A 25,251-nucleotide genomic window follows, 5' to 3' on the forward strand; every position below is an offset into this window, starting at 1 on the left:
CTTCCATGTGGAAATGTGTTTGAGCAAAAAGGCTTCACAGAACATTTTCTCCTCTTTTGTTTTTTTTTCTTTCTTTTTTTATCCTCTCTTATATTCCCCCTCTAAAGGCAAAGCTATTTATCTCCAGATGACTATTTAAACACAATGCATACATGGTTTTGCTAAAATGTTAGTGGTCTGAAGAGTAGGCAATAGTTCAGAAAGCAAAAATAAAAAATAAAAAAAAAAGACCCCTTGATTTAAGGATCTGGAGATGGGTGTGTTTATTCTAATAAAATCTCCAGGTGGTTTGCAGCTGAACCTCTACATCCAGGAAAGGACAGAGTCTTCTTTGGCCTGCAAGGCCCCAATTCTTTTCTTTACCAGAATGAGGGTTTGGGTGCTGAGCAAGAACCTTGGGTCCCGCTTCCTTAGGCCAGACCTCCTTAGAGTTGCTTAAACCTGCAAGGGCCCTTGATGGTCAACAAGCTCCAGTGAGAACTGAGAAGAGCCAGGATGTTGCTGGGGTGAAACAGACCTGGCTTGAATCCAGTGCTCCTGATGGCTTGTGCAACTTGAACCAAGTGTCTGATCTCCCCAGGCTTCATTTTTCTCATTTCTAAAATGAGCATAATGCTATTTACCCCCAGAAGATCATTATTATTTTTTTTTTCAAGAGACAGGGTCTCTCTCTATCACCCAGGCTGGAGTACAGTGGCATGATCATAGCATACTGCAGCCTCAAACTCCTGGGCTCAAGCGATCTTCCTACCTCAGCCTCTTGAGTAGCTGGGACTACAGGTATGCACAACCACATCCAGCTGGTTTTTAAGTTTTATGTAGAGATGGGGTCTTGCTATGTTGCCCAGTCTAGTCTCAAACTCCCGACTTCTAACGATCTTCCTGCCTCGGCCTCACAAAGCACTGGGATTGCAGGCTTGAGTCACCATGCACAATCCACTACCTACACAGAGGATTGTTTTAAGGAGCAAGTGAAACAGTGCACATCAAGTGCCTAGGTTCTGAGGCTTGGTTCACAATAGCTTCTCATACAGAATATGTGTTTCCTTTTTCTCTTTCTATATTTGGATGTCTTTGAAGACAACCCTATCAAGAGGTCTCTCTGACTGCGCCTTTCTTGCTTCAAAGCTAAAATACCCAAATCCTTCATCTGGTGTCCTCTCCTGGCATGATATCCAGTCCAATCCTGGTTATTCTCTTTGGAACATGGTCCACCTGTCTATAGTCTGTTTAGAACATCACGCAGTTTTGAATTGCGTGACCAGCTCTACAGCTTACTAGGTGTATGACCTTGAGCAAAGCACTTCTCTTCCCTGAGCTCGTTTTCTGATTTATAAAATGAAGACCTAAAGGTTGCTATGAGAAACAATGTAAATAACAGGTGCAAAAACCCAGCAGAGGCTTCGCATATAGTAGGTGCTCTGCATGTGTTTGGACCTTTCCTTACGTAAACTCACTATCCTCCAGTCTACATGGTCTGTCTCCCATTTCTGACCCATCCTGAGTTTTTGTAAGTGGTCTCTTGAGTGCAAACAACAGAATTTATATGTATTGGTCTTAAATTTGTTGATGATGATGACGATGAAATTTACTATTCACTGAGCTTCTGCTATGCAGTGCATGTCATGCTGTTTAATTATTTAATCTTTTTTTTTTTTTTTTTTTTTGAGATGGAGTCTCTCTCTCGCCCAGGCTGGAGTGCAGTGGTGTGATAGCTCACTGCAAGCTCCGCCTCCTGGGTTCACACCCTTCTCCTGCCTCAGGCTCCTGAGAGGCTGGGACTACAGGTGCCCACCACCACACCTGGCTAATTTTTTGTATTTTTAGTAAAGACGGGGTTTCACCACGTTAGCCAGGACGGTCTCAGTCTCCTGACCTCATGATCTGCCCGCCTCAGCCTCCCAAAGTGCTGGGATTACAGGCATGAGCCACCATGCCCAGCCACTATTTAATCTTTCTAATGATGGTGTGGAGTAGATGTTATTCCCATTTTACAGATGAAGAAAATGGGACTTACTGAAGGTCAACCAAAGCATGACAGAGCTGAGATTTGAACCTAAGTTTCTCTAATTCTAAAGTCAATTTTCTTTCCTCTGCCATAATCTACTGTGCACCAGCTTATTAAGGTCATGTTGTGGGAATGTTTAGGTATGGTTTATTTTTATACCAATACCTCTTTTTTCCAGGAGGTATTGGTTAAGGTAGGAAACAACAAAAACAGCAACAACTACCCCAAATGGTGAACATTGTCATGGAAGCTGGGGTGGATGGAACCCAGGACTGGCTCTGGGCAATCTGACTGTGAGCGTGGCTGTCCTCCTGCCCTCTTCCTAACCTTCAGCATGGTGGATTAGGCCAACTAATCAAAAGGGGTTCTTCCAGCTCTGTTTTTCCTGGCTCTGTGTCTATTTTCCTCATGTAAGAGTCAAATGACAGAATCTGTCTTTGAAATAAAAGAATAATGGGCAACATATTTTCCATTTTTAGAACCAAAGGGGTACCTTGGAGAGAAGGGGTGGGGGCCAGTTTTTGGAACTCTTGAGGACAGGAATATGTTCAGCTGGTTATAGTTGTAGGAATAGATTTTCTTTTGGCATTGATGTAGTTCTTATGCTGATTGTTACCAGGGAAGAGAGACTACATAGTAATACTGTTAGGAGCTCTGATATCTAGATCTGGATTTGAATCCTGGTTTGCCTCTCAATAGCTTTCTAACTCTGAGTTAGAGTCAATTTTTTTGATTTGCAAAACTAGGAACTAGCAAGCTTTTATGATTAATCAAATAAAATAATATCTGTAAAATATTTAGCACAATGTATCCGGCATAGTAAGTGCTCAAAAAAAGAGAAAGGGTTATCATCATCATTTTTTTTTTAGTTAATAAGCTCCAAGTTTAGGTGACACTCAAATGCAGGCTGAATGATTATAGAGGGAGTCATTCACCAACAATGCATTGTGTGACTTGTTGTGGTTAAATCTCTTTTAGTTCCTTGCCATTCTGAGGTCTTGTGGCTCAAATTAGAACAGATAATATATGAGATAGGGTTAAGAGAAATAATGGGTTCTTGTGAGTTGCATTGGTGAAGGCAGACTTCTATGAGATGGGAGTTCTCTTTGATCTTGAAAGTTGGTCTGCTTAGATATGTTGGAAAAGTAGAAAGGACAACATATGGGGGAGGGGAATGCATATGACCTGTCACAAGGAAAGAGACAGGCAAATCTAACTGCAGTAGGGGGTTTGTGGGCCATCAGGAAAAGCCTCATTTCTATTGTTTCTTAGGAATATGACACAGTGTCACTGTGAGGAAAAAGAGGTGAGGAGGAGGGAGCACAGAAATGTGAAAATGCCCCCTATTTTTAGAAGCAGTGTGACCACCATTGGACACCATACATTCACAGGGTCAGGATCAGCTGAGGAAGCTTTTAAAGAACTTTGAGTATCAATAGTCTCGGTTCATATTCTAGCTCTGTTCCTTACTAGTCAATTAAACCCTTTGAGCTTCCATTTCCCCCAATGTCAAGTAAGGACAGCTTTGCCTGGTGCTTACGGTGGGCTTTTGGGATAAAGGAAGTTCTGTAGGTAAAGGAACATTGTCATGGAAGCTGGGAGCAGGGGAGGAAGCAGGAGTAGGGGAATAACATTGGTTGTGTATTCAGTATTTACTAGGCCATCACAGGAGGCCTAGTAAATACTAAATACACAATCAATGTTATTCTCCTGCTCCTATTTTCACAAAGTGCGGGCCAAAGTCCACTGACATCTTCCAAGATAATGGAACAATGAATTTCAAAGGAGCTAGAAATGAACCTTTCATGGAAATGGGAGGTGACTGGTCCTGATCATCCTTGGTAGCCATGGAAACTGTGGCTGCTCTTTTGCTCTGTTCCTCAGCACTCACTTCTTGGCCTTAGCTCTTCTTTGCCACCCTCCAATTCATCGGTGGTGTGGGCTGAATGTGGTGGTGCATCTAAACAGCCTGTAGACTAACGGGGCTAATATGGGTATCAGACAACAGTATCTTAAAAATTAACATTGTGGGTAAGTCAGCACCAGTTGATTGATAGTCACCTATGAATCGGAAACCCCCCACCACCTTTCCTTTCTCCTTCTATCTCATTTATTTCTGAGCCATTCTAGAGCTTTAGATCTTTGAATTATCTTCTCTACTATTTCTCATCTACACACTGCAATTTAATCTATTGAGTACAGCATCTTTTTCCTTCCACTAATGCATTTCGTCAGCCTGCTAAATATACGTTGAATAGTCTTTAGCCTCCTGAACTGATCTGTTCTGCCTGCCTTTTTCATTCTTGCATGTATTTTCTGTGACTTTAAAATTCTATTTTCTTCTAACACTTGGGAAGAAGAAGGATACAGACATTGGTTTCAGACCAGACTGACTATGAAAACCTCCCTCTTCCTCTTCCCAGTGACCAGTTAAATCTGGTTTTCCTGTTTGTAAATGAAGGGTAACCCCTGCCTTACAAGGTAGTTGAGAAGTTTAAATAGGATAATGTACATACAATCTTTAACACAGTGCCTGGCATAAGGGCACCAGTTAATTATTGGGATATGCTAATATTATTTACAACCTTTGTATAAATTATTAAACTAGATCATTGTTTCCGTACCTTGTTCCACAGAATGGTGGTTCTGCAATGTTTTAATACTTTAGGGAAACATTCGGCTGAATCCTGTTAAACAGAATGTAATGCAAAGACTTTTAGGGGTTTTAATACCAGATATAAACTTGGGTGCTTTAAGAGGGGCATGCAGAATATAGCATGTCTCAAAATTTTGTGAACATAGAAATATTTTCTTTTCAAGATACATCTGGTTTTGTGGGAAATACTACACTAGCTCTTTGAGGCATTTGGATACACTTATAAGAGCAATAACCATCCTGAGCAACATGGTGAAACTCTGTCTCTACTAAAAATATAAAAATTAACTGTGCACGGTGGCACATGCCTATAATCCCAGCTACTCGGGAGGCTGAGGGAGGAGAATCACTTGAGCCTGGGAGGTAGAGGTTGCAGTGTCCTGAGACTGCACCATTGCACTCCACTCTAGCCAGGGCAACAGAGCAAGAATCCATCTCAAAAAAAAAAAAAAAAAAAGCAATGGATGAAGAATCAGAGCGCACAGATTCTATTTCTGTTTTCATATCCAGCTAGTGGGACTTAGGCTGCACACTAGCAACATAGTGACATGAAAAGATCACTCAGCTGTGTGTCAGGAGACATGGCTTATAGGCCCATTATTCTTCTGTTGTTTGAACATGAGTTCACCTTTAAGACTGTCACTTCTCATTTGTCTATTGGGGATAACAGCAATGCCAACTACATAGGATTTTGAAGAGGTAATGAGATATTTAAGAATAATCTGTAACCTAATAAAAGCTAAAATAATATGGTACCATCTCCATCATCTTCATCTCTAACACCATTGTCAACACCTTGTAGAGACCTTTGCACTTGCAAGCCCAGCTACCTGCAGTTGCCACAGAGAAATTCAAATAGCCAGCCGTTTGTAGCCCCATTCCATGTCAGCTGCCAGTGGCTTTAACTTCACCAGGCAGCCACAATCTAGGCCTGCACTATAGAAACGGTCTTTGTCCCAGGAGCAGAGCTAGCCAAAGGTGTTCCCCAGTGGCTTTGTCAATAATCATTTGGCTCCAAGTAGCACAGTGAGCTGCTTCAGGCCCGTAGTATTTTCTGGGGCTGAGAAAGGAAGAGCGACAGCCCTTCTCATTTTCTTCCATCATTTTAAACTTTCTCCTTGTGATGGGGAGAGGTTCTCTTGAAGACATGTGGTCAGTATCAGGTGGGACAATGAGGCCACAACAAATTCACCTAGAGTCATCACAGGTCCACAGGGCAAGCTAAAGTCGGTTAGCAGCTCAGCAGTTAAATTTGTTGCTTCTGCTCTGCCCAGGCTACATCTAGCAGGTTGATAGAGATATTGTGAAGGATGATGGTTAAGAGCTTGGACCCTGACATCAGATGGTTTTTCATTTCAGCCCTATTACCTTTAAGCTGCATGTTCTTTGGCAAGTGATGGCCTCAGTTTCCTCATAGCGAAAAATGTGAGTGATAGTAGAAACCATATCATGAAGTTTCTGTAAAGATTAGATGAGATACTGCATGAAAAAATTTAGTTCTATTTTCTGGCACCTAAGTTAGTGGCTATGTTACTAGTGATAGTGGTAGTGATGATGATGATGATGATGATAATAATAATAACAATTATTATTATGGCATCCTTTACTAAGAAAGTAATCTTAAGCAAAACAAATCTATACAAAGTACAATAAAAGGACTCAAAATATGACTTTAGAGAAACAAAATAAAGCTATTAATGTTTGGTTTGAAGAAAGAAAGCTCAAGGCAACCTAATTTCCACCTTTAACAAAATAGCTGCCCTGGGAAGGAGATATTAAATACATCCTATTTAATTTGGACAGCAGAAGTTCACTCATAGAGTGAGATTCAAAGGCTGTTTAGACATTAAACTATCTGAGAATAGAACTGATGCTTAGTAGGGGTTGAGTTTTCTTTCTCTGGAAGTATGAAAATAAGAGTGGATGAACACTTGCCCAGATCTTATTAAGGACAAATCTATGGATGATAAGATATTGGGGAAATAACATATCATTTAAAGGATACCATAGATTTGAGAGTGCCATAGTCAGACAGCACAAGAAATTAGTTCATGACAAAGATAGAGAGGGAGAGATGGGGAGAGACAAGGACCCAGGTGTGCAAGATAAAGGAAAATATGTCCCATATTGAGACATCACACTAAAGCAGTGCACGGAAACCCCTGATATAAGAGACAGGCTGAGGATATGGGGCCATATACCCTACAGTTTCTGAGAAAGCCCCAGTTTCAAATATTCTTTCTTTCTGCCTCCAGCATGACACTTGCACTTGTCAGATGACGTGTCCCAATTTCAGTTTCCAGAAATATGGCAGAGAAGCAGAGACACCAGAGCTCAGGTGCTGTGGGAATCCCATGGGGCACTCAGTGAGGTTAATGAGGCACTCAGCAATCTACAGTGGTCACCCTGATACGCAGGCAGATTGGCGGCCTCTGCAAGGGTGTTTTTGTATGATTTCTGACCAGGCAGGAACCAAACCTTGCCAGGAAAAGTGAGTGAATCAGTTTGCTAGAAAAAAATACCAATAGCAGCATTCCAATACTGACATCTGTTGGTAGAAAGGGAAACAACATTTAAGCATTCACTCATTCATTCATTCGATAGATGTTTATTGAGCACCTACTATATTCAAGCATGCTATAGGCACTGGAAATAGGAGAGCATAAAATATGAGGTCTGGCATATAGTACTTGCACCTTAAATAGCTATTTATCGGATGAACTAATATCCAATTAAAGGCATTGAGTCTCAGATGTGACATGACTTGTCCACGGGGGCCAGCAGCTAAGTGTGAAAGTTAGGATTTCAGCATGAGCAACAGTATCACATATCCTGCTGATGCCCATGTAGGTGCCAAGTGTTAGAAAGGGAGGTTTAAAGGACATGAGATGGAAGGAAATATACTGAGAGCTTACAGAGCCCTAAGTATGTATCAGACATGGTGCTTAGTGCTGTAATTATGATCTCCTATTTAATACACATAGCTTCTTTATCAGTTAGGGATTATCACTCCCCTTTTTTAGATTAGGAAAACTGAACCTCTGAGAGCTTACATCACTTGCCAGAAATTAGGCAGGTATCAAATGGAAGACTTTGGATTTAGATATCCACATCTAAAACCAAAGCTCAGTCCGGGCACGGTGGCTCATGCCTATAATCCTAGCACTTTGGAAGGCTGAGGCAGGCAGATCACCTGAGGTCAGGAGTTCAAGACTAGCCTGGCCAACATGGTGAAACCCTGCCTCTACTAAAAATACAAAAATTAGCCAGGTGTGGTGGCGTTTGCCTATAGTCCCAGCCACTTGGGAGGCTGAGACAGGAGAACTGCTTGAACCTGGGAGGCAGAGGTTGCAGTGAGCCAAGATTACACCACTGCACTCCAGCCTGGGTGACAGAGTGAGACTACATACATACATACATACATACATACGTACATACGTACATACATACATACATACATACATACATACAAAAGCCCAGCCTCTTTCCCCATCCTAAGTGGCCTTTCTACCTGCTGGGCTTCTTCACCCTAATGTCTCCAGTTTCTAGAATCCCTTTCCCCCACCACAACACCATTTGCCACTCTAAGAAATAAATTACTTCTCAGCCTAGGACCTGGTCTCTCATGCTTTGGGGATCTCAGGAGGAAGTCAATGGGAGTGTACCAGCTTTAAGTTTTCCACACACAAGGGTCTGATGGGGTTAGATCTATTTTTTCATTATAAAATGTGATTGACTCAATTCCAAATTTAACTTAAATTTCATTTTCTCCTCTCAACCTGGCATTTCCAAAGCAAGAATCAATCAAACCCCAAATTATAGGCAATGTGTGGATCAACAACACTGAGTTATTTCCGGTCGAATTTCTTAAGCAATGCATTTTATGCCATTCTCTGCTGCCATGAGAGGAGCTGAGGTGTAAGAGGGAGGGAAAATGGAAGGAAAATTAGATTATTAACTTTCTCCAGTCCCAGCAATCAATATGCCCTGGTGGAATGCTATTCCTACAGCACAGCTTATTCCCCTGCAAGTAATGGGGAAGGAACTGCAAATGGGGATGTGAACCAGGGAGAACTGTGACCTCAGCCTTCTGGAAAAAAAAAAAATACTCAGGCAATATGGTCTGCAGCTATCATTTAATTTATTTAGCTCTTTTTTTTTTTTTTTTTTGCTAATTACATGGGATATCTCATTCTGTCCTCACATCAGCTCTGAAAAAAGACCACTGTTCCCATTTTTCAGATGGAAATATTTTTTTCTTATTAGACTTATGGATCAGTTGGCTAGTGTCACACAGAGATTTTGTGGGTAAGCCAGGATTTGAACATAGATATGCCTGACCTCAAAGGCCACACTTTCTACATGAGGGTATCCTGGGACCTTATTCCATGATGAAGTGGGAAGTTGTAGTGATACAGGGGAAAGGCTGGAACAGGACTAGTTCTCATCCAGTCTCTGTAACATACAAAATTGGGTGATCCTTACACAAGTCATTTAATTGCTCTACACTTCTACTCTCTGTAAAATGGAAATGATGGAGACACTTTGCTGAGAGGATTCAGTGAGATAATTCTTTGCCACTAACATGTAAGCTTCAAGGCGTTTCGCTGTTTTGTTTAGTATTATTTTCCCCATGCCCAGACCAGTGTGCCTCAAAAGACTTGATGTTCAATAAAAATCGGCTGGATTGGTAAATGAATGGATGGATGAAAAGAAGGATAAGTGCTAGGCACAGTGCCTGGATCATAGTAATCACTCAGCAAGTGGAGGTTCCCTTTTCTGTCTCTGCATCTTACAACAGCAGTGCAGTAAGAAGCCTGCTTTGGGAGGGTGTGAGTATTATGGCAGAGATAGTTTCCACCTCATGGCTGTCTAAAACCCTTACTTACTAAATGCTATGCTCACCTCCCTGAGCCAGGAACTCTTAGGAAGTTACCTTGATTTGAGTCCCACTGTGAAGTTTCTGCCAGGTCCGGTTGCCATGGCAACTCCCCACACCCCCCGGCTGCTCCATGGGCATCTGGCTTAGTGAAGGCTTGACCTGCATGCTTTCATCCTCCTGGACTTCGGAAACAACTGTGGTGATTCAGGCATTCGCCGAGTAAATGGGTCCCCACAATGCTGTTCATTCTCACCCCAACTCCCACTTTCTCCTTCTTATGTCCTTCTCTACACTTTTTACTCTTTTTGTCTTCTGCTTCTATAAGAATAATTGAGTTCCTAATATGTTCTGAGAAGGTGTTGGACAAATAGATGATTCCTAGTTTCTGTCATCAATGATGAGACAAACACCACTATTTCTTTTGGAAATTATTTACCAAGGGCCTACTATGTGCCAAATCTTTGCTTGGCATTAGACACATACTGACCCATTTTGTTCTTACAACACCCCTGATGGCTAAGTTGTGTTACTATTTTCTAGGTGAGAAAACTAACAGCCAATAAACTAATGTGAATTCACTTCCCATGTTGACTCTTTTTTTTTTTCTTTTTTCTTTTCTTTTTTTTTTTTTTTGAGACAGAGTCTTGCTCTGTGGCCCAAGCTGGAGTGCAATGGTGCGATCTCAGCTCATTGCAACCTCCACCTTCTGGGTTCAAGCGATTCTCGTGCCTCAGCCTCTGGAGTAGCTGGGACTACAGGCACCTGCCACCACGCCCGACTCATTTTTGTATTTTTAGTAGAGACGGGGTTTTGCCATGTTGGCCAGGCTGGTCTCGAACTCCTGATCTCAGGTGATCTGCCCGCCTTGTCTCCCAAAGTGCTGGGATTACAGGGGTGAGCCACTGTGCCCAGCCATCATGTTGACTCTTAAAGACCCTGGGTTACTGTGATGTTTTAAGTGACACAGGAGACACAATTTAGTCCAGCAGGGCCCAGGGAGAGAGTATGAGCCATTCTACCTGTGCCCCTCAGCCTTCTTTCCCCAGACCAAAAACTAGCCCTGTGGAGCCGGGGTAGTGTATTTCTGGTAGTTTGTTAATTAGTGAAAGAAAGGTCTTGGCCACATAGGCTGGTTGCTGCTGTGTGGGCCAGGAATGAGATATGCCTTCTAAGGGATCCACAGGGTGCTATTATCCATGACTCACTGTCCAGAGTGTCCATTTCCCAATGCCAGGGGCCTCTCACTACCTTTCACATCTTGTCCTCTGGACCTGTCTCATCTTCCCAAGCATTTATTCATGCTAGACTTATCATTACATATTTTTCCCCCAGAATAGACTCCATAAAATCTAGATAAAAAACTCAATGCTGGCCAGGCGTGGTGGTTCGTGCCTGTAATCCCAGCAGTTTGGGAGGCTGAGGTCAGTGGATCACCTGAGGTCAGGAGTTCAAGACCAGCCTGGCCAACATGGTGAAACACTGTCTCTACTAAAAATACAAAAATTAGCTGGGTGTGGTGGCGTGTGCCTATAACCCTAGCTACTTGGGAGGCTGAGGCAGGAGAATCGCTTGAACCCAGGAGGCGGAGGTTGCAATGAGCTGAGATTGCGCCACTGCACTCCAGCCTGGGCAACAAAGGGAGACTCCATCTCAAAACAAGCAAACAAACAAAACAAAAAACAACAACAAAAAAACTCCAGTGCTGCTGTTAAGTGTTATTGTAGGGGTTTTGCTAAATGATTAGGGTGGGGTAATAGGTTGACGTTTTAAGGTGAGGTCAATGCAAGGTACCAACCCCTGGTCCATATTCTTTTTAGTAGATAACGTTGATGTTAGATTGTTTATGCTATTTAGTTGCTAAAAGATTTATACTATACATATTTTATCTATTTATATTTATAAATATCTATTATAAATATGTATGAAACAGCTTCTTGCAGCACTCAAATAAGAGATAATCATGTTCATTTTTCTCTGTTGTTACTTTAGGTTTTAGAGATTCCCCATCTTTGGACACTGGAATCATCTTTTTATTTAATTTAATTTACTCCTCTATTTAACATTTATTCTAAAACTACAATAACCACAATCTCATGTATAGTTCCTACCATAAGCCATGCATTGTCCTAGGACTGAGAAAAAAGACAAGGGTCTTATTCTTAAATTAAGTAACTTCTGGGTTCCAGGTGGTGATTTTGGCATAAGAAACACAAAGATGATACAGGTGGGATCTTCTCCCTCAAGCAGGTCACTGTTTATTAAGAAAAATAGATTTCCATACAGGCAATACCCCAACGGGCTGTTGTAACAGTTCTTGTTCTGTTGTAATCCAATGTTACAACAGAATAATAGCCGATGTTCTGTTGTATGGCCAGTGTTGGATGTTGGCTAGCATGCTTTTTGGTTGGTCAGCATCTATGTTATGTTGGTTTTTAATATTGTTACTGTCATTTATGGGAGTCATCATGCACTTACTGAGATTCTGCAATGAGCCAGTCACTGTGCTATTTACTGGGACATAATGGTAAGCAAAAGACGCTGCTTGCCTTCAAGGAGTTGGCTGTCTATTTACTAGACTCTAGTGTTTGGAATAAGGTATGAGGGGAAACACAATGAATATGGGTAGTTTATCTACCAAGAGCATATGAAATCTTTATATATGGTGAGTCTCAAAGAGTGATGGGGTGACAAGGAAACAAGTGGATTTCTATCCAAAAGGAAAGACACCTGCACTAATGTTAACATGATGAAGAGTGTTAATGGTAGGAGCACTGCAGTAATTCAGCCCTGCTAGTCTTTAGGCCAGAGCACAGGAGGTATGAGTGTTGGGGGTCTTCATGAAAGGCCTTGGGTGCCAGTCTAATGAATGTGGATCACATCCTGCAACTGGATGCTGTAAAACAGCTTGAGAGGTTTCAGCAGGGAGTGCACTGAACAGATATGCGTGCACCTCCCTTATCCCACAAGCAAACAGACAATAGAAGAGATGAAGGGAAGAGGTGAAAATGCTGAGGACATAGAATAAATAGCACTACACAACTCTTCAGAAGCTGTAAAGGAGGAAGACAGAAACTCAAAGGTGACATCTCAGTTTCTGGCCAGTCTAAATGGCAGTGCTTTCAATAAGCTGAGGATCTCAGGAGGGGGAGGCTTTAAGGAGAAGATAATGTACCCTGTTTTGAACGTGTTATTAATATATTTGACATGCTAATGGGATAGCCACAGAAAGATATCCAGGAGATGAGAGACAAGGTTTGCTTAAAAGAAGAGCATAGCAGTAAAAAAAAAAAAATTGGGGAGGCATTGCTCTAAAATTGGTAAGCAAAACCTTGAAGAACAAAGCCTAAAGAATGAGAAACAAACGGGGACTCAAGACAGCCCCCATAGAATTTCTTTGTTGGCCCAGTGTGGTCTAGCTGTGCAGATCCAATCTACTTTTCGTATTATATTCATAAAATTGTCTTTAATTTTCAGAGGCAAAACCACCCCCCGTACTCTCTGCCCTCTCTTCTAGGTCGTAACACAATTTGTGTTAGAATCTAATTAGCTATGGATAAGCTTGACTTTTCCCCCTAGCCTATAAACTCCTGAAGAGAAGAGATTATTCTTCTGCTCTGTATGTGTCTCACATAGTAGCTGCTTAGTAAAGGCTTGTGAAATTCATTTGAACTGATCAGCTTCTAACCATGAAACTCTTCTAAATGACAGGCATTATATACAAATCATGCTGTGTAATTGTCACAAGAACCCTGTGAGATATTTATTATCTTCGTGTTATATATAAAGAAACTGAAGTGGTGGCTTATGCCTGTAATCCCAGCACTTTGGGAGGCTGAGGCGTGTGGATCACCTGTGGTCAGGAGTTCCAGACCAGCCTGGCCAACGTGGTGAAAACCCGTCTCTACTAAAAATACAAAAATTAGCTGGGCTTGGTGCTGGGTGCCTGTAATCCCAGCTACTCAGGAGGCTGAAGCGGGAGAATCACTTGAACCCGTGTGGCGGAGGTTATGGTGAGCCGAGATTGTGCCACTGCCCTCTAGCCTGGGCGACAAAGCGAGACTCCGCCTCAAACAAAAAAGAAAAAGAAAGAAAGAAACTGAGGTTTGGAAAATGGAGATCACACAGCCAATGAGGGCCAAAGCCCAAATTTGAATCCAGAATGATCTAACTCCAAAGCCCATGCTTATTTCACTAGACTCTACTGAATTTAACAGCATGGTATCTTCTCACTTGCCTCTAAGGAGAATGGAGGGCTTAATATCATCTAATTGTTATCAAGAATGACCAACCAAATTGGGAAGGGAGGAGTGAAAATTGCCATGAGTTTCAGGAAGCCTGTTTCTTTTATGCTTACCCAAAGGAATCATAAGAAGCCCATTTTGCGGAGTGTTAAACCAAGGCCCAAAGAGGGCCCACTGAGGTGTCATAGCAGGCACAAAGGTTAGAAAACATGTCTTTTCTTTTCTTTTCTTTTCTTTTCTTTTTTCAGATTCCCAACTGGAAAATAATAGAATTCCCAAACTTGATGTCACTCCCATTTCCTCACCTCATGGAATTTTGTGTCTTTGTGTGTGTTCTTGTTACCAGGTTTGCTGAAAAGCCCAGTGAACAAGACAGCCCTGACACTGATTGCTGTGAGTTCCTGCATCCTGGCCATGGTGTGTGGCAGCCAGATGTCTTGTCCACTCACCGTGAAGGTGACTCTGCATGTGCCCGAGCACTTCATAGCAGATGGTAAGAGCCGAGCATTGCAGATGCTCCACACCCACTCAGCACCTTGCACCCCTGACTGGTCAAAGGTTTCTGTGTATGGCCAAACCTTAGAATTACTATTACATATATTACAGGGGGAAAAAAGGAGCACCTAAAGACCTTGGAAGGGGATCTTATCCTTTGTAGTCTGGATTATTTGAATTAAATTAAAGACTGCTTTTATTTTTTTTAATTTTTTTTTTTCCTTTTACTCTAAGTTTGGGGATACATGTGCTGAACATGCAGGTTTGTTGCATAGGTATACATGTGCCATGGTGGTTTGCTGCATCTATCAACCCATCATCTAGCTTTTAAGCCCCGCATGCATCAGGTATTTGTGCTAATGCTCTCCATCCCCTTTCTCCCCAACCCCCAACAGGCCCCAATGTGTGATGTTCCCCTACCTGTGTCCATGTGTTCTCATTGTTCAGCTCCCACTTATGAGTGAGAACATGCGGTGTTTGGTTTTCTGTTCCTGTGTTAGTTTGTTGAGGATGATGGTTTCCAGTTTTATCCATGTCCCTACAAAGGACATGAACTCATTCCTTTTTATGGCTTCATAGTATTCCATGGTGTGTGTGTACCACATTTTCTTTATCCAGTAAAGACTACTTTTAACTTATGAGCAACGATAAAGTTTTAAAAATAAAGGAAGAATTCAAATGTGAATACAGAAAGATTGAGCTACTTCAGAGAACCTACTGACATTTATGACTGTGGATCCATTTCAAAATAAAAATGCCCCCCAAAGAGTATTTGCTAATTAGAATCATATGACAAGGAAGACTGTATGAGTTTTATTGGAATTTCCTGAATGTCTTGGATAATATTCATATGCTCATTCCCTGTAAATATACAAGTGTCTTATATTCTAGCATTTACTTTTCACCCAATTAAATTGAATTAATGAGACACTGTTGCCACCATAGTCATTAGCAAAGCATGGTCCAAGACCCTGATTAAGGTGGTTACTATCTATTGCTAAAGTGCCCTCCAGAAAAGTTGTCCCAGTTTACACATTCCAGGATATGTTGGCGTCTGTTTCTCAAACACTTCTCACATGGCATCACCGTCTTTAGCTGTATTGAAGTTTGGCATAATTATAATAAAGAAGGCATACCTTAACTGTGCAACTTAATAAATTTTTAGTTTTAGAACTTTTTACCCTTTAAAAATTGTATACATTTTACACTTTTTAAAATATATATGTCTCGATGAGTTTGAAGATAAGTAAATACCCATGAAATCATCACCATAAGGAATGCCATAAACATAGCCATCACCTCTAAAAGTGTCTTCTCACTATAATTTTTTTGTGATAAGGACATGTAACAAGATTCCATATGAATCTACACAGATAAAATCATAGAATATTTCCAGCACCTCATACGGTTTCCTTGTGCCTCCTTCCAGTTAGTGCTCTGTAGACGCAATAAACTTTCTGACTTGTAGCACCATATTAGTACCATTAATTCTTTTAAAAAATTTTGCATTTTGATATGTATAGAATGTTTTTGAGATCCTTATCCTCTATTTGCCAGTCTTTCTTCAGTGAAATTTGATTTTATTTCCGTTAAGTTTCGGTATTCAGAACTTAGCACCATCCCTTCAGTATATTTTGACCAGAGCAAAGTGGAATTTTACCACCATTCTCTGAAACACTCAAACTTCTATTAATGCATCCTGATTGTTCCCACTTCACCATAGTGCAGAAGCCCCTACTTGTTTTTCACTTGGACTGCAAATCATTTCATATACATTCAGAACTTATATCTCTTATTTCATTTACATTCAGTTGATTTTCAGACCTATGTACAAGACTTTGGCTCATCTTTAGTGAGTCATATGTGCACATAAGACAAGTAAATATGTGGTGGGGGAGATGGCAGGGAATGCTGTAGGAAATCAGAAGGAACAAAATTTACAGAAGCAAATAGTTTGATGGATTACGCAGCTAGAAGAATTGTCAGAACCTGGAAGTGGCCAGAAAATGGCAATGGAGGAGTAGGAGTGATGAACACTGAGGTGGAAAAAAACAACAGAGCAAGTATTAAATTCTACAGAATGCATGTCCCCACCCTTCATCTCTCAGCTGTCACTACACATTAATTGTAGAATGTTAAGCCTTAAAGGCTTTCAAGTTTTACATATTTATTTTCATACATGTAGAAATGGAATCCCTGAGAAAATAACTTGCTCAAGAAGAAACAGTTTAATGGCTAAGAGCACAGGCTTTGGAATACTACAAACATTAATCTAAATACTTGCTCCTTTGTCTGCCTCTTCGATAGCCAAGTGAATTCCCCTCTCTGAGCCTCTGTCTCTCCATCTATAAAATGTGGATAATAGTAGTACCTACCTCATAGGAGTATTCTGAAGACTACAACAACTACTTTTTTATCGTGGTCATCAAATTTTCAGACAGCATGTGGCTGAGAAATGGTGAACAGCTGGGAAATAGCAAAATCAAGGGATTACCCAAGACAGCTGCAAACCGTCTTGATGATTTGGAAGGATAGAACAAAGTGTGGTGAATTAAAAGGTGCCCTTTCTCGGTGTGCCCAATGTCATAAACTTAAAATTTTATAGCAGCCTGTGGAATTGTCTGTTTCTGCCTCTAGACTGGAATCTCTGTGAGGGCAGGAATTATGTCTTTGGGGAGAAATATTATATTCCCATTGATAAGCACAGTGCCTGGTCCATAATGGATATTCAGCAAATATGTGTCCAGTGGATGAATGTTGCCTGAATTAAAGCTGAGTTGTTCATTGTTCTATAGAATCCTTCTGGTAGATCTCTAAGCACACAACAGATACTGAATCAAGGAAAACTAAGGCAGATGATGCATAGAAATCAAAGATGTTTTAAAATATACCTGTGAAGTTTTAAAATGTACCCAGGATTTGTCTGCAGATGCCGAAAGGACTGTTGTGAAACAAGCAGTTTTCATACTAACAGATCTCAGATACACAATGCACAGCACGCCATGCAGACCATGTGGGAAAGCACCTGTATCTATCAGCAGGCAGAGGGACCAAGTGGAAAGCAGGGGAAAGAGCCTGTATTATGGTTATTGCAGGAAGAAATGGGTGAGGCAGTGTAAGCAGGGTAGACAGATTTGAGATTGGCCAGTTTGAATAACTTTAGCAGGCTCTGGGGTTTCAGAACTGCTCCTGGTTGCCTGGTATCTGGCCGTAGGGGGATGAAGGGAGAGAATATTCCTTCCCAATGTGTATAAGCCATATAGAGGAGATGATTGGAGTGTAGGTTCTGGATTGGTTAATTTTCATATGAAAGGGATGCTCCCTGGACAAGTCTTTTGCTTTCTCTAAGATATGACTATCCCTGGAGGGGAGGGCTCTCCCCAGTCAGGAGGCTCAGATGCCAGAGCATCAAGCATCCAGAAAATAAGAAAATATAATTAATACAAAAGAAAAAGAGAAATAACTACGGAGTATACACATCCTGGAGATGCGATGGAGCAAGCTTAGAAGACAGCATTGGGAAGACTTTGTCCACAGTATCTTAGTCTCCAGGCATAATGGAATCTCCATCCCTTACATGCCATAATATCTTGGTAGGAACGTGTCCTTTCAAATGAAATAAGTTTTGGTTTGGCTCTCAATTTTGTTGCTTAGTTACTGTGAAACATAGAAGAGTCAAGTTAGCTACCTGAGTCTCATTGTTCTCACCTATCTGTAAAATAAGGATTATTATGGGATGATTGAACGTTATAATGTGTATAAAGTGCCTAGTAGAGTGTCTAAAACATTGTGATAGCCCAACAAATGGTAGCTGTTATTACTCTTATTATTAAAACAGTTTGTAGAGAAAGAGACTTCAGAAGCTGGAATATGGCAAGGCAAGAAAATATAGAAAACTAAATAGGTGAATTTAGCTACTCTCAGTGAGGTGAATGGAAGAGGGAATACATTATATGCTCTGTTCCAGCCAAAAGTGACTTTCCCACTTGAAGACGTTAACACTTGAAACTCCTCCATCTCTGGGGCTCGGCAGGAATCCTGGGAGCATCCAGCATTTGAAGCCAGGTGGATGGCTGTCTGGTAATCCCAATCAAGCTCACCTTCCCCAGCATGATCCCAATGCCTCCTTTGGCAGAAACTCTATCAGTGCTGCTCATCTCATTCCTCCAACAGCTCTCCAAAGTGGTCTTTATTATCCACCTTTGGCAGATACAGAAACTGGGATATGAAGGGGAGTAGAATCAAATCTTCTGTGGAGTAGAGAAGGATCTAGAAAATTGATTTTATAAATTGTACTACTGGAGTTTCCAGCTCTGATTTCTGGAGATATGAGGGTATTACATAGGGGGATGAGAGGGAAAGCGATAATAGTGCCTATTTTCTTGAACCCATGTCATCCTTTAGCATTGATATTTATAAATGTGTTACAACCTAACATAAATGTAGTGACTAACACAGATGGAAAGTGCACAATTCTATGATATTTTACATATATGTATTCACCCACGTCATAATACTGGCCCCATAAGACTGGCAAAGTTTTAAAAAACAATAAAAACAAAGTCTCAATGAGGTCTGTCAGGATGAGGGCAGCTCATGTCAAGTGCAAGAAGCTCCATTTGAGACCAGGTCTCCCAGGGACCAAAGCCAGGGCAGCTTTCATCCTTTTTCAGTCACCCCCATGAGTTCCAAGCTGCCAAGCTGCTGGCCCTTCTTAGTAGAGAGAGCTCTCAGCTACCATTACACATTGAGCTGTCCGTGGTGTTGGATCATTGGATGGGGCTGAGTAATGGGTCCTGTCTTCCAGGAGAAAATGAATTCTGCCCTTGTGTTACTGCATAGTTATACTCAATGCTTACTGTCGATTATAAAGAAAAGGTCATTATGACATAGCACTTGTCCAGAGCCCAGCTGGCAAGAGTTCTGACACAGTTCCTATCCAAACCCTTGGCAAATCTCACCCCTTCTTTTATCTGGGCTTCTTCAAAGCCATCAGTGGCTTTTTGCCCTCCTAAGCACACACTGAAGAAATGGAACATGTTTGCATCTAAACAGACTTAAGCTAGTGTTGTTTATCCAGCTGTGAACTACAAATCATCTGCATTTAGGTCATCTGGGGAGATAATTCCCAGAACCAGTGAGTCAGATTCTCTGAGGGTAGAGCCCACATATTAATATTCTTTACAAGAACTCTCTAGGTGGTCACTTATCAAGGCTTCGAGAGCTGTGTCAATAATTCTTTAAGTGTTCCTTTTTTTCCATCTAACATATGGGATCACTTCTTCAGACCCCTTGGAATCATTATAAGCATCTTTAATAAGGGTCTTTGGTTTCCTCCACCTTTGACTTTATCAGTGCCCTACTAATGGAGCTGCCTCATAGCATAACTCCAGTAACTATCATTAGCATTGGATATAATGTGAGTGGTCTATTCTTAAGGTTTGTCACATACTAACCCTGACCACACAGGTTTGGACCTCATCAAAATTGCCATGCAGTTAGCCTCATTGAGAAATAGTTATTGGTTAATATTAAACACCTATCTTAGCTGAGATGCTAGTTTATGCATCTACTGAGGTTCCCAATGTAAGTGGGCATATATTCACCCAATGTGGTCAGCCAATAGAAGAGTCTGCTTTTAAAGGAACAAGCTATCTAGGTGAAGTAGGTGAGATGGTTCCACTCCAGTGTAGGCAGGTAACGGTCCACCTAGAATTCCCTGTTTTGTTCCAAGACTTGTTATACATTGGAAGTTATTCAAGTGAGAGGATTTGGCAGCCAAAAGATTGAAAAAGCACTGTAGATACCTAATGACCTCTTAAGGAAAGGATGGAAGACATTCATTCAATAACAAGCGTTGAAGGAACCTAGAGAGGAAGGGAACCTACTATTATTGAGTATGTCTGTTATCTATTGAGTAGCACACAAAGCACTTTACACAGGGTTCTTCCTTCAGTTCTCATAGCAAAATTGAGAGTCTGGATTTAGTATCCTCATTTTGCATACATGAAAAGTGGGGCTCAGGGATGCTAGGTGGTTTTACGAGATTAACACATAGATGACGTGGTATGAAAACTTAAGTCTACCTGAGCCCCCAGTCTAAGGTTCTTCTATGCTCTAAGCTTCCAGAGAGGAGACCAGGATAATTATTATTTATTTTGAAGAGAGCAGGCTAGTTCTGGAAGTCCTAAGGAAGCAAAACTAGAGAGATATATGGGTAATGAGTATGGTCAGGGATGGGAGAAGATGAAGCCTTGGTTTGGAAACGTCTTCCTCTGCTGTTGACTGTGTGACTTGTGCTAGTTACTTAAACATTTTAAGCTTCAGTTACATTATCTATAAATTGGGGATAATAGCAGTACTTATCTCATAAAGTTATTGCGAAGAATAAGTGAAATACTGCTCGTAAAGCTTTTAGCTCAATACCTAAGACCTAGTAATGGTTCAATAAATTATATAAATGTTAGAAGTTGTAATAATATTTTCTTAATATTGGAAGGGGGTCATTGCAAGGTAATGAGTTCCCCATCATAGAAAATCTCCTGAGAATAGATGACCACATTTTTACAAAGCTGTAGAAGAGAGGGGAAGAGAAGCGTTTGGTTTGAATACATGATATTTTGTTTTGGAGCCATATTATCAAACTGTAAATTTTAAAACCACTTAATTTTTTAGGACTTTTAGAATATGTCTCTTTATTCCTTAGTACTTCACACAGAGTGTCACCAATTCTTTGCATAGGCTCAGAAATGGGTGAAAACAAGGGATGTCTGTGTCTCTTGAATATGTTACTTAGCTAAACTCACAGACACACACAATTTTATATATTGATATGATTGTTGCATCAAAATACCTATGCTAAAATGTCTTTTTATTCAGGTTATTTTAAATGGTTAACATCATCTTTTAGATTGAACTAAGTTGATATCCAAGTCTTCTCTGTTCCCTATGACTGAGATATTTGGGATCTGAGTATGGCTTCTTAGCCCATGAAATCATCAAGTATAAATGCCCACACATTGGGGTGGCATGGTTCACTAACATGCCACACATGTAGCTGGTTTTGAGCATAAAATTGTGAATAATAACACTTGCCTACATTTATTTGCTCTCATCCCTACTTGATGTCCTCCATCCCAGAAGAGTGAGCTAATGCATGACTTTGTGCTGTTAGAGAGGAAAGAGGTCCATAATTGGCTTCAGAACTAGTTTGCAGTGATTTGAATACATGGAAGGAGTATTTTCAATTCTTAGAAGGGAAAATGACACCACATTGTAAGTGGATCCTTAGCCACAAACTGCCAAGCACTTTATTTAAAATGAGTAGTTCCTTGGACATCCTGCTCTATGAAATCATCCCAGGCTTTGTTTTAAAATGCTCCATGTTGACTGCAGATCTTTGAATACTGTGGAACATGCTTATGGGTGGAATTTCTGTACAATATGGCTTCTGTCTTTTTCTTTGTTAACTCATTTGCACAGCCTTGATGCTGTTTAGACAAATAGACTGTCCTACCTGGTATCTGCCTCTCTATATACCTTTGCTTGTAATTCCTCTCCATCATATGTTTCCATATATGGCAGTCTCACCCATCTCTAAGGCTTAACTTAGTTTGCTCCCTCCTCTAGAAAACCTTCTTCAATGAATCCTTAGAGACAAATAATATCACCTCTCATGAACATTACCTAGAACTATATTTGTGCCTTTCTAATGACTTCAGTCTAACTCCTATTACTGTTACTGTTACATATGTGTCATTGAGACAACTGCCACAGTCCTGAAAACTGGCCTCCTGCTTTAAGTCTAGGCTCTCTCCTATCTTTTATTAACAATGCAAACAGAGCCATCTTTTACAATGAAAATATCAAAACATGGCATACATGTATTACATACGTGTCATACTTTCCATAAATCTGTTTATTGTCTTCTTTTTTACTTGTTTTGAAGACTGAACTTCTTATTGTGGCCTTTGCATCCTTGCAAGGTCAGGCCCCTGCCTGCCTTTCCAGTCTTACGTCACACCACCTCTCCCTATATTGGCTCTTAAATTTCTCTGTTGCTTCCTGCCTCAGGCCCTTTGCACATGGTGTTTTCTTTGCCTGAAAACTTCTTCCCACATCTCTAGTTTCTCTCATTTACCCTAGGGTAATGCCTCTATTAGCTCCCTTATGAATCATTCTCCTTGAGCCCTGCTTTTTTTCTGTATTATATTTATTTCAATGTATAATTTTAAATTTATCTAGTTAATGTTGTTCTCTCTTGCTAGGTTTCAAGTTCCATAAGGATAGAGATTACATTTGTTTTGCACATTATGTTCAGAACCTTGGACAGGATCCAAAACATACTTGATGCCCCCTAAAAGGCTTTCACTGAATTTTTTTGTAAAGTTAATTCAATGGTTAGACTTAAATTTTTTCAAGGGCAAGGACCACAGCTTATTCATGTTCTAACTTATTGTGATGCCTAACAGGGATTCTGACTCAGTAGGCATATAAGAAATTGTGTCTGTAAAAAACGAAGTAAGGGAGGACCGACGGTGGACCCAGATGCCCTAAGAAGATACATCAAAAAGAATGACAGTGCAGGAGGTCTGAGGCTGCCTCTTCTTCTATGATTGACTTCACTCCCCAAGGATGTTGCTCCCATCCCCAAAAATAAACTCCAATCAAATTCACACACCCCTCCTCAACACCAAAATGAAACAAGCTTCATCCCAGAGCCCAGAAAGAGGGGAAATATAAATTGGGCTGAGATTCAGAACCCCCATAGGGGAGGTGGCAATGAAATACCAATAAACCATATTAATATGCTGAAATCAGGGAGAATAGCTTGAACTCCAACCCAGACTTAATAACTATACGTGAGAGAGTACAGGGAGAAGGCAAAGCTAGGCTTCAGTCAGAATTAAAATGAGATCTGTAATGAAAATGGTAATATAATTATAAACTGTGAAAACTTTTTTTCCCTTCCTCTTTTTCTTGTACTTAATGGCCAACTTGCTCGGCAATGGCTGGGAGCTGTGGATACCCCCTAGAGTAGAATTCTTTTTTTTTTTTCTTCAAATCTCTTCATTAGGAATGTCTAAATCCATAAAACCATGGAAGAAAAAAAAATTAAGCCATTTTCTGCCTTAAATAGTAACTGATCCCCAGGTTAAAGTGACAAGTGGCTTGGGGGAGAACAAACCCAGAAAAACCATTCTAAGCAGCTGAACATGTTCAAGCTTTTAAAGATACCACAGCAGCCAGTGGGACTGGGATTTTTAATGACACTCTGTGCTAAGATGTTAGCTTGGCTTCCAACCAGAATGAATCATTACTAATTTTCCTTCATAACAAAAGAGATAACTGAGTTTGACGTCCAAAATTGGAGACTAATTTCTGTGTTTTGATAGCAGATTGAGTCCAAAAATATGTTCCCAGGAACTGGGGCAGAGGGTTGTTGCAAGGAGTAGGCAAACTCAATTTTCTCTCATTAATAATTCCGTTCTGTTGTTGTGAACAGAAGGCCACTTTGACTTTTAGAACGGAAAGAGAGAATGCTGGGTGGGAGCTTTGATGAGATTGACTTCAAGTCTATAGAGTTAGTTGCTCCATAATTATTGGCTTAAGATTTGCCAAATAGTGTATAATGAGGCAGTGGAGTAATCCACAGGAGAAAGAAGGTAGTATGGTAAAGACATTAAGTGGATTGATCTGTGGCCCAGGAGATGTGCATTCCAGACCTGTTCATCTGCTTTCTAGTTTTGTGACCTTGGGTATATTAATTCCCCTCCTAAACTTCAGCGTTTTTTTTTAATCTAAAAACATGCTAATACTCCCTCCTTCAAAGAGTATTAGTGGGCTGATTCATTTAAAAGTATTTTGTCAACTGTGAGGGTAGTTATGATTATGAGAATGTTGTGACTTTTCCTCACTGTTTGCAGCTTTAATATGTATAAAGAAAACCTTAGGGTTGGAATAGGGTCTTGGCAGGTAAGGCTAGGTAAGGAAAAGGTAGAATATTAGGGGGGTTGGCCTCCCTTGGCTAGAAGAAGGAAGATAGATAGTTAAAATGCATTAATAACACCACTCTTTTATTCTTATATAGTGTTCTGCTTCTTCCCTTTCTTCCTTCCTTTTCTCCTTCATTTTTTTTTCCTCCCATGGTCAACAAACTTTTGCATACCATACCATCTGTGGCATGCTCAGATACTGGGGTGGAGAGACAGATAAAACACCATCTCTGGCCTTCTCCAGCTTAGTGGTGGTGGAACATGCCAAGTCAATAAATGATGACTCAGTGTGAATGATTCATAATGGGATTGTCCTAGATGCTGTGGAGACACCGATGGGCACACAAGTATCCCAAGCTGGAGATGGGAAGAAGGTGTCTTAAGGAGGTGCTACTTGAGCTACATCTTAGAGCCATTGACACTTATCTGGAGAAGGGCAATGGATGATTGCAGGCTTCCCAGGGAGGGGCATGGACACATGTCAGTGCATCCTATAGATCCTGTTTTTCAAACCTCCCAATGGTTGCAATAACACTGGTAATGATTAGAAATGTTTACGGAAGAGTTGCTAAGTGCCAGGTCCTGTGCTAAGTACTTTGCAAGGTATTACCTTGTTTCATTCTATTACCTCATGAAGTAGATCCAGTTATTATCCTCAAATTTAAGGGACACATAAAAATTTAAAGGTCATGTATGCCTAGGGAGGTTATATGACCATCTTAGTGTTACACAGGTGGGAAGAGGTTGAACAGAATTATTTTGAATCAACATCCACAGAATGTGATAGAGAATTTGATGACTAAGATCATCCTCCAGCTCCTCTATGAATTCACTCCATCTTTGGACAAATCTCTACTTCTTCAGGCCTCAGTTTCTTCATTGTAAAATGTAGGAGGGGAACAAGGTGGTACTTAAGATTCTTCCCTGCCCCAGTATCTTAAATGGAGAGGGAGAAATACTGGGGTTCAAACTCC

The 25,251-nt window shown here is 40.7% G+C and overlaps 1 protein-coding gene across 5 annotated transcripts in view; it reads left to right on the plus strand.

Annotated features, from left to right (window-relative positions):
• Positions 1–25,251, plus strand: part of ASTN2 (astrotactin 2) — a 980,114-nt gene that overhangs the window by 354,845 nt on the left and 600,018 nt on the right. For all 5 annotated transcript variants that reach the window (XM_034928931.3, XM_014346251.4, XM_034928932.3 and 2 more), the window contains one exon: positions 14,134–14,280. In XM_034928931.3, the coding sequence (XP_034784822.1) occupies positions 14,134–14,280 (147 nt within the window). The remainder of the gene's footprint in view (positions 1–14,133; positions 14,281–25,251) is intronic.

Source organism: Pan paniscus, chromosome 11 (assembly GCF_029289425.2).
Source record: "Pan paniscus chromosome 11, NHGRI_mPanPan1-v2.0_pri, whole genome shotgun sequence".
NCBI lineage: Eukaryota > Metazoa > Chordata > Mammalia > Primates > Hominidae > Pan > Pan paniscus.